Source organism: Arachis duranensis, chromosome 3, assembly GCF_000817695.3.
Source record: "Arachis duranensis cultivar V14167 chromosome 3, aradu.V14167.gnm2.J7QH, whole genome shotgun sequence".
NCBI classification, from domain to species: domain Eukaryota; kingdom Viridiplantae; phylum Streptophyta; class Magnoliopsida; order Fabales; family Fabaceae; genus Arachis; species Arachis duranensis.
Window position 1 is genome coordinate 5,110,634 of NC_029774.3, and position 13,608 is coordinate 5,124,241.

A 13,608-nucleotide genomic window follows, 5' to 3' on the forward strand; every position below is an offset into this window, starting at 1 on the left:
AAAATTCAAGTTCAAATATAGATATAAACTTTTCGGTAATAAATATGTTTTTTTCTTATTTATAAATAAGTGCATCATAATTTTTTTGAAATAAAGTTTATCAAAACCCAGACTTCACTGGTTTAGACTCGGTTTTAGTATGGCTCGAAAGTAGTAAAATTTTACTGAATCTAGGGTTCAATAAGAGTCTCAAAAATAAACTCAATCATTATTTAGAATTGAATCTAAGTCAAGACAAATCCGACTTTACCCGACCCATGTACACCCATAACCGAATTATATAGTGGAAAGATTGCTTGAGGTTCGTCGGAAAAAGTTGTGACATGGGGCTTGATGACTCTACTCTTTTTTTCTTTTTGGAAGCAAAAGAGCTCAACAGCTTTAGTTTTCTACTTGTGAGTGAGTCTACATGATAGTTGATAAGTTGAATATGAGTTTCAATTGCTATAGTAATTACTAATTACCTATTCCATAGGATTTCAACTAACTTGTTTGCTCCCTTTGACAAATTTGTTATGCACTACTACTGTATAGATAGTTTTATTGTCTCTTGTATCAAAACTTTTGTTTAATGAAATTAAGTTTATTAATAAACTCTTACAATTTTGGTGTATTATTTCTTCCATATATTGGTCCAAGAGCCAACGCAAATTAGTTTTCACTCCAATTCTCGTGTACCTGAATACTAGCTAGACTATAATATAGCTCATGAACCTTTATTAAACTGCAATAAAATTAGATTGATCAACCAACTGTGGCTTTGCGTACATGACAGGCCATACATAATTTGTAAATAAAACATTAGTGCTATAAATTAAGAGATACAATTATTGGAGGAGGATTTTATGTGCCTATTGTAAAAATCTTAATCCTTTCTCAAGTCATGATAAATATCATGATTAGCACAAATCCATTTAATGTCAAATAAGCATCTTTTGTTGGTAGTGGTAGACTTTTCGAAAATTTTCTTAATCTACCAAACTTTTTACAGGGGCTAATGTAATTTCTATAAACATCAATGGTCTAGGTGAATAAATTTGAGTAAGAATTGAAACCCTCAGTAAGCATGGAAGTCAATTCTCTAGTAATATCTACAATAAAAAAGGCGAAGAAATAAGTATTAAAAACAGAGCTCGATATTCTTTTACAAATGAAAACATCTTATGCATGTGCTAGTTTATTACAACTCATTTTTTTATAATGATATTTCTCTTTTTCTTGATTAATTTGGTTAGAACTCAAACACTTAATAGATAATCTTATTACTTCATAAGACATATAATAAATTCACTCCATATGTTATACCTTAATTACTTCTCAGCTTCTTGTTTGAACAATTCTACCGGTACAACACCAATAGAATCATGATTATTACTGCCCAATATATCCTTATCCTGCTTCACAAAAACCAGAATATGCATTAATTCAATTGAACTATCAAAACATTAGTCATCACATGCTCAATAAATTAATTATATGTCATGAAATGAAATCTAGAAAATATTTTTTGAATCATAAAACTCTAGAGAATGAAAAACAATTACCAGGTTGTTTGATGTTGAACCATTTATCCGTTGTGGCCTGGTATTAAGATCAAACAGTTTTTTGTCCACTTTTCTATGACCATCAATATTATTTTCTAGCATTGTAACTGATATAACCTTGTGATTGTGACTCTGGTGGTTATCTCTTGCATTCAGCTTGATTGATTGACTCTGGTCTCTCCTTGGTTCATTTTGATCCAAAGTTTGCAATCCAAATTCATCCAATCCACCAGTTTTGTCACTTGGAAACTACCACAAAGAACCAAGAAACATTCCTTTAACTTACAAGCTAGAATTTTCTTTTAGATTTTAATTTTATTCTTTGTTCTTCTACAGTTGAAAACATACCTCAATTCTCTGTCTCAACAAGAGATACCTTTCATGAGTTCTTTTACCACCAACATGTACTATCATATCACATTGTAGACACAACGAACTACCGTCTATCTCACAGTAAAAGAAAGCTACATGTACAAATGTTTATGATAAAAAATAGTATTTAGTTATGGTCTTATATATCAAAATGCACAATCTGGTCAGGAATCCATATAAATACCAGGTGCATTTTCACATATATCACATCGAGGAACATCACTAGGATCAGCAAGTCCAACTCGAACATGTCTACTAGCAAGTTTGTTACACATGTGGACCTGAAACTCAAATGTAAATCACAAGTTTATTTTGTCATATAAATCTACGGTTTCCAACCATCTTATTGTTTTATTCTTGAACCAAAAACTCTCAATCTAAAAATGAGATGAATGTAGAAAAAAAATTATGAATAATATAATCAACTGCAAACAATATCTAAAGAACTTATGACTTCATTTAGTCCTTTGATTAAATCCAACTTCACATAACATAACACAATTCAATTCCAATAAATCTTAATTCTAGTTCTATTCCTACTCAAGATAAAAATAAAATAAAATAAAACAAAACTCAATTCAGTGGACCAGTAGATTAATAGAGAAAAGCTTTAGATCTTGTTTACCAAGCAATGGCGTGAACAATTCTATTCATATAAGTGAATCAAGTCAAACGATGCAATATACTTGTCCTAGGCTCCTAGTATACAATAAATTTTAAACCCGTGCTAATAATTTCATCTATTATTTTGACTCCATAACAATTCAATTTGTGTAGTAAACTAATCGAAATGACTAGACATTAATGAACGGAAGAACAATAGCTTGATAAAATTGAAGTCAAACCTTGTCATCGCAAGAGCCGCAAAGAGCGGCCTCGTCGGCGGCGCAGAATAAAATTGCAGCGGCGTTTTCGCATACGTCGCACAGGGTTCTCATTGTCGCTCTCTTAATAATTATGCCTTTCAAATGTCAATTATTCTTCAGCTGCACTGCTTTCTCACTCTTTCTTCTTCCGCAATGACAGTGCGTCAACGCAAACTTTGCGATTTGAACAAGTGGTTCAGGTAGTTAGCATCATTAACAGAAGAAGAATAACGAAATAACGAATAGAAAGAATGAGGAAGAAGGAAGTTGAAACTTGGAAAGCAGGGTCAGGGGGTCCTTGCTGCTTCCTATTCGTCGCTCACTATTATTATTATTTTTCAAACCCCAAAATTTTTAGATGAGTACAAAAATATTATGCTATTTAAGTTATAGTTTATTGATTATTATTATTTATTTAGTTTAGCAAAAAGTGATAAATAAACTAAAATTTATACTTCGTATATATTAATTCTAAAAAAATTTAATAAAATTTTTTAAAATAATAAACGTAAATAAATTAGATTAAATTAAGATTTTTTTATCTTATTTATAAAAATTAATTTAAAAATGGTGTATTCGCATATATTATCATAAATTTTATTAGTATATTTTTAAATTAATTTATCTAAAATTTTAATTTCCGGAATTTATTTGTGACTTTATTATTTATTTTGTTATCAATTGCTCCCTTTTATTCTACCTTCCACTATAATCCACTTTTCCGGCAGGGTAAAACCGTAAATCCCACTCCTATTTACAAGTGGAATTCACTAAAAAAGAAACAGACTACAAGTGGAATAAAAATTGAAAATAATGGAATTGTCTTTGAGATAATAAATTAATAATCAATGTAACAAATCACTAATCGGTAATCTGTGGTGGAAAAAAATCGATTTGTATCAAACTACCAATTGTTGCTTCGGTCAGTTCATGTACCCGTAGAACCCAACATCTTGCCCAGATAGATATAAATATAAATAGAAATGCTAGCTACTTTAATACTTTTTTAATCCACTAATTCATCTATTATATAAAAAAGTATTAAAAAAGTTTGATCCACATTTTTTTATAAATTTAAACTTATAACTTTGTGATGTTGAGTGTGTCGTATGCTTTAGTGGTTTTTTTAGTGAGAAAACATGGAAAAAAATCTAACACAAACAAAATTTCAGACCAGTCTTTCTATGAATGAACATGGATCAAATTGGATTCGATTTGGCTAACACTAGAAAAAAAGGAAGCAAAGCTAGCGTGCTAAATTGAAAGTTGTAGAATGATCATAGTTTATTCATCAAGACATGTTTATACTTGAATTTCGATAACTAGGAAAAATGTTATATATTTTATTTAAGTCTAAGATTTTGTAATCAATTTATGTTTTCTCCTATTAAATACTTTTATAAAAGAGTAATTTATAAATTTGTTGTCTTTATTAAAAGAAAAATAAAATAAAATGTGCCGCACAAAAGAGTTTTGCTTCATCAACAGTTAGGGGGAAATTACAAATGAAGAAAACTGCAATATAATTCATTGGTGTTGAATATTTTGGTTTATGTCTGATTGTGTTTTATTGGTTGTCCTCCCATGACAATGTGGTAGTAGAGTGGCTGATTTTGTGTTGTGTGTAGGTGAATTGGTGCTGCTCTAATCTAAAAGGCTATATTTGGAAAAGAGATTAACTAGAAATTGAGAAATAGAAATTAAATTAAGTTTTTGTATTAAATTTAGTATAAAATATATTAAATTAGACTTGTCTTCATTCTTTAGAGATATTGAAATTTTGTATGTTAGGGACTAAAATTTTAGTTTTACACAAATTAAATCTCAGTCTCGGGTCTTTGAAAACAAATGTTACTAAATAGATGATATGCCGTCAAATGTTTGTGTAAAAAAAATAATAAAATATAAATGACCAAATATTTATTTTAAAATTTAAAAACAACAGGCAATATTAATTTTAAAAAGTATAAAATAGAATAAAAATGACAAAATGGAAAAAGATTATTGAACTATAAATCATTTTAAAAGAGAAGATAATAGAACATGCTGCTGGAACCACAAAAAGATTCAAAGCTGTCTGATGAAAGCAATGGTTCACTCATTCTGGGCCACATGTTCTAAAACTACCATCAGTTTGGTGTTGGTGGTAGCATGCTATTATTATGTTTAATGAGGGAAGAAAAGTGCATAGTGAATGAGCCAACAGATGGTAAGTAACTTAATAAATAATAACTAACTTTTGAAAATAAGTAATTCTAATAATAAATAACAACAAAAAATCAGAACCACAAAAAACTTGTTCACAAAAAGTCGAATCTCATACATGATACACTGTCCCACTCCCACGCCCTTTTATTTATTCTTTGAAGCCAGTGGCTATTTCTTGCCATATTGATTGATTCTCTTCTCGAGATAAAAATGAACAAGCCTGAAGATGTTTCTCTGAAAATGCACAAGCGAATTTCGTTTCCTTTTGTCTTTAACTTTGTTCTTTTTTTTTTGGTCAGTTCTCTAAATTTGTTCAACAAAGTAATAAAGCTTTTTTCTTTCTTCGTCATAACAATCAAAGTTATAAATACACGTGAGTGATATTTGTAAATGGGCCAAGCCCAAGGCCCAAGGCCAATCAGTACTTGTAAGGCAAAACGCTTAAACACGATATACTTCAAGCCCAAAAAAATAGCCCTAATCGTTCGTAGTAGATTTGGTGGAGATCCCAAAAGAAAAAGTCATATACCAGTACAAGTCCAAGGCAAAATATACATCCTGGGCTCCTACCAAATTAAAAAAATATCTGATCTAAATTTTCTGGATTCTGACAAAAAAATGATTTTCGGTTTTGTTCTTCAACTAAAAAACATTTAGATATATTTGGCAAAAACATAAATAAATAAATAACAACACAGAAAAAAAAGAATAAGAAGCACAGGGGTGGAAAACTGGAAACAGATCAGGAGTCTACTGTCAGCTTATCAGAAGTCTATAACTTGACCAGTATTTGGCTTAATTGGTTACAAAATAGGCCCAAGTTTAAATTATTATATATTAATATGTCAGATTTAAATTTATTAATTAATTTGATTAGATTGTCAAGTTTGTCTGAATCTCTTAAAATATAAATAAATATATAAATATTTTTTTATTATTAATAAAGTTAATAGATATTTTAAATTTATTATATTTTATTATAAATACTTTTGTATATTTTAAAATTTAAAATTTTTTATAAACATTAACTTATTAAAAAATAATTGTTTTAAATAATATTTTTTATTTTTTGTAAAAAAAAATTTCTATCCAGCCTTTTAGGCTTTTAGTAGACTTTAAATTATATTAGATTTAATAACAAATCAAGCTTAGTATTTAAAAAAAATTATAACAAATTACACGTTAAACTCAAGCCTAATTAATTACGTACAAACTTGATCTATTAAGAGTGAAGTTTCGTCTGACTTAATCTGTTTTCACCTCTAGCAACAATATATGCATGATTGCATGATATGCAAAAATTACAAGAAAAAAGAGGAGTTCATATGTAACACGAGATTAAAATTTAAAAAAAACCATAGCCACCTATCTCAAACCCTCGAGTGAGTGGTCGGTTGATTGTCTTTTGAACGGAGTACGTTACAAAACTGAAATGATGAAAAGAATTGTTAACTAAAGGAAATGTGCAGCAATTATTATTGAATACTGAATGCAAGTTATGGCAACATTGATCAAAATAAGTCTCATGCGTAAGATAAATGATATGAAATTATGAACTCTAGTTACTAAGTTTGTGTCTGTTTACTATTTTAGAATAACAAAGACACAGACAAACAGATACGTATAGGAATATATGTAATTTATATAGTTGATAAGATATTAACAAGACATAAATATATTTGTCATTAAAAATAAATCTTATGATAAAATTTTGAAAGTAATGAATTAAAAAATAAAATTTAAAAATACTAAATTAAAATTATTATAATAAACATTGTATCTCTAATAATAAATTTAATAATAATATGTAGGGCAAAAAAGCCTGCAAGACTCTCATGTCTCATGCATGATGGCATCTCTGAGCACCACATAAAAAAGGCATAAATTAAAGACACGGAGAACTTATCCTTTATCAAAGGAAAAGTCTTTATTAAATCTTCTATTTTTTTCACTTTTGTTGAGCTCTTTAACACTTTTGCATGTGCTGCTGTTGTAAGGGGATTTTTTTCCATAATTTATTACGAAAAATATTTATTTTCACCAAATTCAGTTTTAAGTTTTATTTATTCAAATGTACGTTTTTTTTTATATTTAGGTAAGATAATATGGATTAAAAATACGCTTTTTAAAAATTTTGAGTGGAGTTCATGAGGGAGTAAGGCAAATTTTATAAAATTTAGAGTTTACCGGAAATTAAGGCGAACTTACTTATTTTTATAAAGTTTGCAGGAGTCCAGCGAACTTGTCTAAATGCCAGAAAAAAACGTACATTTCGATAAATAAGGCTCAAAACTGGGTTGGGTGAAAATAAATATTTTTCATAGTTTATTATGGAAAAAAATCCGAGATAATTGCTATAATGCCTAAAAGTGTTTGTCTAACTTATCAAAAAGGTTTAAAAATTAATATTTAATTTTAAAAGTATAAAAATAAATAATTATTAAACATTTAAAAAATACTATAAAAAATAAGTTAGGCATTAAATTATAAATATCATAGAATTTATCATTTTTAGAATTCACATCTAAATAATCAATATTTTTTTTCAAAAATAAAAATTTCATTGAATGAAATTTAAAATTTGGGTCTAGAGCTGGAAAAAGATAGAAACTCATAATCTGATATAATATTACTTTAAAAAAAAAGAGAAAAAAACTTAAAAAAGTGAAAAAAATAAACTTAATAAGAGAGATTGGTGTGGTCTTTGAGGAGCTACATCCTTTTTGTTAGTACTTGAAAATCATTTTTTCACTTAATTGGTGTCTCTTAGTAGGCTGAAAATAATGTTTTACTAATAAATAAAAATGAACAGTTGGATGATCTAAGTTTGACTGTTCAGCCAACAGAGCTATAGACAGGAAGAAATAGAGTGAATAAGTAAAGAGCAGTTTTTTTGTAAGTGATAATAATAACAATAATAATCAAGGTAAAAAAAGTGTGAGGGTGAAAACTGAAAAGAAATTCATAGTTTAAACCACTCAAGAGTTCAGAGAGAAAGATGAACTATCTTTTCTATCATTTTCTCTTTTCCTTTCTTGAAAAATTTTAAGAAACGTGGATATAATTAAATTCCAAATAATTATAAAAGTAAGAAAAAGAGTAAATAAGCAAAGAGCAGTTTTCTTGAAAGTGAAAATAATAATAACAATAATAATCAAGGCCAAAAAAGTATGAGGTGAAAACCGAAAAGAAACTCATAGTTTGAACTACTCAAGAGTTCACGAAAAAAGGTGAACTATCCTTTTTATCATTTTCTCTTTTTCTTTCTTGAAAAATTTTAAGAAACGTGGATATAATTAAATTCCATATAATTATAAACAGAAAGAAAAAGAGTGAATAAACAAAGAGCAGTTTTTTGTACGTGATAATAACAATAACAATAATAATCAAGGCCAAAAAGTGTGAGGTAAAAACTGAAAAGAAACTCATAGTTTGAACCACTCAAGAGTTCAGGGGAAAATGTGAACTATCCTTTTTATCATTTTCTCTTTTTATTTCTTAAAAAATTGTAAGAGACGTGGATATAATTATAAACAGGAAGAAAAAGAGTGAATAAACAAAGAGCAGTTTTTTTTGTAAGTGATAATAACAATAACAATAATAATCAAGGGAAAAAAAGTGTGAGGTAAAAACTGAAAAGAAACTCATAGTTTGAACCACTCAAGAGTTCAGGGAGAAAGGTGAATTATCATTTTTATCATTTTCTTTTCTCCTTTCATGAAAAATTTTAAGAAACGTGAATATAATTAAATTCCATATAATTATAAATAGGAAAAAAAGAGTGCATAAGTAAAGAGCAAATTTCTTGTAAGTGATAATAATAATAACAATAATAATCAAGGCTAAAAAAGTGTGAGGTAAAAATTGAAAAGAAACTCATAGTTTGAACCACTCAAGAGTTCAGGAAAAAAGGTACCTATCATTTTTACCATTTTCTCTTTTTCTTTCTTGAAAATTTTTAAGAAACGTGGATATAATTAAATTCCATATAATTATAGACAGAAAAAAAAAAAGTAAATAAACAAAGGGCAGTTTTTTGTAAGTAATAATAATAATAACAATAATAATCAAATCCAAAAAAATGTGGAGTGAAAACTAAAAAGAAACTTATAGTTTGAACCACTCAAGAGTTCAAGGGGAAAGGTGAGTTATCCTTTTTATCATTTTCTCTTTTTCTTTCTTGAAAAATTTTAAGAAACATGAATATATAATTAAATTCCATATAATTATAAATAGGAAAAAAAGAGTGAATAAGCAAAGAACAATTTTCTTGTAAGTGATAATAATAATAACAATAATAATCAAGACAAAAAAAGTGTGAGCTAAAAACTGAAAAGAAACTTATAGTTTAAACCACTCAAGAGTTTAAAGAGAAAGATGAACTATTCTTTTTATCATTTTCTTTTTTCCCTACTTGAAATTTTTTAAGAAACGTGGATATAATTAAATTTCATATAATTATAGACAGAAAAAAAAATGAATAAGCAAAGAGTAATTATTTTGTAAATGATAATAATAATAACAATAATAATCAAAGCTAAAAAAGTGTGGGGGTGAAAATAAAAAAAAAAAACTCATGGTTTGAACCACTCAAGAGTTCAAAAAGAAATGTGAACTATTTTTTTTTATCATTTTCTCTTTTTTTATTGAAAAATTTTAAGAAACAGTGATATAATTAAATTCCATATAATTATAAATAGAAAAAAAAAGAGTGAATAAGCAAAGAGCAGTTTTTTGTAAGTAATAATAATAATAACAATAATAATCAAGGCCAAAAAAGTGTGAGGTGAAAACTGAAAAGAAAATCATAGTTTGAACCACTCGAGTTTAGGGAGAAAGGTGAACTATCATCTTTATCATTTTTTCTTTTCCTTTCTTGAAAAATTTTAAGAAACGTGGATATAATTAAATTCCATATAATTATAGGCAGGAAGAAAAAGAGTGAATAAGCAAAGAGCAGTTTTTTGTAAGTGATAATAATAATAACAATAATAATCAAGGCAAAAAAAGTGTGAGGTGAATACTGAAAAGAAACTCATAGTTTAAATTACTCAAGAGTTCAGGGAAAAAGGTGAACTATATTTTTTTTATCATTTTCTTTTTTTCTTTCTTGAAAAATTTTAAAAAACGTGGATATAATTAAATTCCATATAATTATAAAGAGGAACAAAAAGAGTGAATAAGCAAAGAGCAGTTTTTTTGTAAGTGATAATAATAATAACAATAATAATCAATGCCAAAAAAGTGTAAGGTAAAAAGTGAAAAGAAACTCATAGTTTGAACCACCCAAAAGTTCGGAAAGAAAGATGAACTATTCTTTTTATAATTTTCAGATTTTTTCTTTTTCTTTCTTAAAAAATTTTAAGAAACGTGGATATAATTAAATTCTATATAATTATAGACATGAAAAAAATAGTAAATAAGCAAAGAGCAGTTTTCTTGCAAGTGATAATAATAATAACAATAATAATCAAGGCAAAAAAAGTGAGGTGAAAACTGAAAAGAAACTCATAGTTCGAGCCACTCAAGAGTATAGCAAAAAAGGTGAACTATCATTTTTATCATTTTCTCTTTTTCTTTCTCAGAAAATTTTAAGAAACGTGAATATAATTAAATTCTATGTAATTATACAAAAAAAAGAGTGAATAAGTAAAGAGCAGTTTTCTTCTAAGTGAAAATAATAACAACAATAATAATCAAGGCAGAAAAAGTGTGAGGTGAAGACTGAAAAGAAACTCATAGTTTGACCACTTAAGAGTTTAGGGAGAAAGGTGAACTATCCATTTTATAATTTCTCCTTTCCTTTCTTAAAAAATTAAAAAAAACATCGATATAATTAAATTCTATATAATTATAGACAGGAAAAAAGAAAGTAAATAAGTAAAGAGCAGTTTTCTTTTAAGTGAAAATAATAATAACAATAATAATCACCGCAAAAAAAAGTGTGGGGTGAAAACTGAAAAGAAACTCATAATTTAAACCACTCAAGAGTTCAGGGAGAAAGAGAAAATGTCCTTTTTATAATTTTTTCTTTTTCTTTCTTGAAAAATTTTAAGAAACGTGGATATAATTAAATTTCATATAATTATAGATAGAAAGAAAAAGAGTGAATAAATAAAGAGTAATTTTCTTGTAAATGATAATAATAATAACAATAATAATCAAGGCAAAAAAATTGTGAGGTGAAAACTGAAAAGAAACTCATAGTTTGAACCACTCAAGAGTTATGGGATAAAGGTGAACTATCCTTTTTACCATTTTCTCTTTTCCTTTTTTGAAAAATTTGAAGGAACGTGGATATAATTAAATTCAATATAGTTATAGACGGGAAGAAAAAGGGTGAATAAGCAAAAAGTAATTTTCTTATAAGTGATAATAATAATAACAAAAATAATCAAGGCCAAAAAAGTGGAGGTGAATACTGAAAAGAAACTCATATTTTGAACCACTCACGAGTTCAGGGAGAAAGGTAAACTATCCTTTTTATCATTTTCTCTTTTTCTTTCTTGAAAAAATTTAAGAAACGGAGATATAATTAAATTCCATATAATTATAAACAGGAACAAAAAGAGTGAATAAGTAAAGAGCAGTTTTCTTATAAGTGATAATAATAATAATAATAATGAAGGCCAAAAAAAGTAGGAGATGAATATTTAAAAGAAACTCATAGTTTGAACCACTCAAGAGTTCAGGAAAAAAGATGAACTATCCTTTTTATCATTTTTTCTTTTCCTTTCTTGAAAAATTTTAAAAAATGTGGATATAATTAAATTCCATATAATTATAGACAGGAAGAAAAAGAGTGAATAAACAAAGAACAATTTTCTTATAAGTGATAATAATAATAATCAAGGCAAAAAAAGTGTAAGATGAAAACTTAAAAAAACTCATAGTTTGAACCACCCAAAAGTTTCGGGACGAAAGGTGAACTATTATTTTTATAATTTTCTCTTTTCCTTTCTTAAAAATTTTTAAAAAACGTGTATATAATTAAATTCTATATAATTATAGACAGAAAAAAAAAGAGTGGATAAGCAAAGAGCAATTTTCTTGTAAGTGATAATAATAATAACAATAATAATCAAGGCCAAACAAGTGAGGTGAAAATTGAAAAGAAACTCATAGTTTGAACTACTCAAGAGTTTAGGGATAAAGGTGAACTATCCTTTTTATCATTTTCTCTTTTCCTTTTTCGAAAAATTTTAAGAAACGTGGATATAATTAAATTCCATGTAATTATACACAGAAAAAAAAGAGTGAATAAGCAAAGAACAGTTTTCTTTTAAGTGAAAATAATAATAACAATAATAATCAAGGAAAAAAAATGTGAGGTGAAGACCGAAAAGAAACTCATAGTTTGAACCACTCAAGAGTTCACGGAAAAAGGTAAACTATCCTTTTTATAATTTTTTCTTTTTCTTTTTTAAAAAATTTTAAAAAACGTGGATATAATTAAATTCTATATAATTATAGACAGTAAAAAAGAAAGTGAATAAGCAAAGAATAGTTTTCTTTTAAGTAAAAATAATAATAACAATAATAATCACGGCAAAAAAAAGTGTGAACTGAAAATTAAAAAGAAACTCATATATAGTGTGAACCACTCAATTTAATGGTGCATTTATATATTTTCAAAATAAACGTATTAACGTGATAAATGGATAATCCATCTTTCGTATTTTTTAAAATTGACCGTTTATCTTATTATTTGAAACAATCAATTTTTAAGAATTTGGTCAAATTAAAAGTATTAATATTTTTTATTATTTTTAAAAATTAACAAAGGCTCCGATATTAACTTCTTGATTGGCAAACCTTGTACTCTCATATTGATTGATGGTACAACATACATTATTGGCATCCATGACGTTATGATTCTGTTGATGTGTTTTCAAGATAATTTTCTAATTCTAATTTATATTTATACTAAAAAATTGTGGAATTTTGGGTAGTAATAATTTTGTTGGAACCTGGAATCGTGAGTCAAAATATTATATCGATCTCTTGTAAGTTTTTGTTATTAAATAGTCATAAATAATAAAGGTTAAAAAATATTTTAAGAAAAAGAGAAGGGAACATTTAATGAATAATTGATCCGAAACATTATTGTTGATTTTTAATTTGGTAAGAAAATGTTTTAATTTACCAAGACACGTTACACGTGAAAATTAGATACTAAATTAAATCTATAATTTAAATTTTCTAAAATAAAAAATTAATTACTATTAATTTTATAATTTTTATAAAATATTATTTTCTAAACTTGGTATAGAAATAAAATGGACCCAGCTCAGGCTAATTTATTTTTATTATTTTATTAATTTTTTGATTAAATCATAATCCATGACCTTGTTGTTTAATTAACTTGTCACGTGGTTGCTCGTTTTAGTGGATGAAGCCAGGAGAAAAAATAACAATTTATTAGGTGGACAATAATTTTTATAAATAATATGAACAATAAATTTTAAAATTAATTTATTAAAATAAAAAATATTTTTTAAATTATCTTATAAATCTTAATATTAGGATATTTATTTATATATCTAGTAAATTGAACATCTAATTATTGTCAGAGACGAATCCAGAAATAATATTATGGGGACAATAATATATATAAT

At 26.6% G+C, this 13,608-nt stretch overlaps 1 protein-coding gene across 2 annotated transcripts; it reads right to left on the reverse strand.

Annotated features, from left to right (window-relative positions):
* Positions 1–240: 240 nt before the first annotated feature.
* Positions 241–3,121, reverse strand: LOC107476623 (B-box zinc finger protein 19). 2 transcript variants are annotated; one of them, XM_016096468.3, is made up of 6 exons: positions 2,762–3,121; positions 2,101–2,197; positions 1,893–2,008; positions 1,545–1,793; positions 1,306–1,394; positions 241–1,091 (listed from the first exon to the last, which is right to left on the reverse strand). In XM_016096468.3, the coding sequence occupies exons 1-5, from the start codon at positions 2,852–2,854 to the stop codon at positions 1,311–1,313; spliced, it is 639 nt and encodes a 212-aa protein (XP_015951954.1). In that variant the 5' UTR covers positions 2,855–3,121; the 3' UTR covers positions 241–1,091; positions 1,306–1,310. The 2 variants fall into 2 exon arrangements, with proteins under 2 accessions (XP_015951954.1, XP_015951953.1); XM_016096467.3 differs by lacking the exon at positions 241–1,091 and having other exon boundaries at positions 1,093–1,394.
* Positions 3,122–13,608: the final 10,487 nt, after the last annotated feature.

Bases quoted from the DNA above. Each gene is read 5' to 3' on its own strand.
- LOC107476623 (XM_016096468.3), bottom strand. From the start codon at position 2,854: ATGAGAACCCTGTGCGACGTATGCGAAAACGCCGCTGCAATTTTATTC. The intron at 2,009-2,100 runs GTATTTATATGG...TTGTACATGTAG, and splicing joins TATATGTGAAAATGCACCTG to CTTTCTTTTACTGTGAGATA. The intron at 1,794-1,892 runs GTATGTTTTCAA...TCTTTGTGGTAG, and splicing joins TGTTGAGACAGAGAATTGAG to TTTCCAAGTGACAAAACTGG.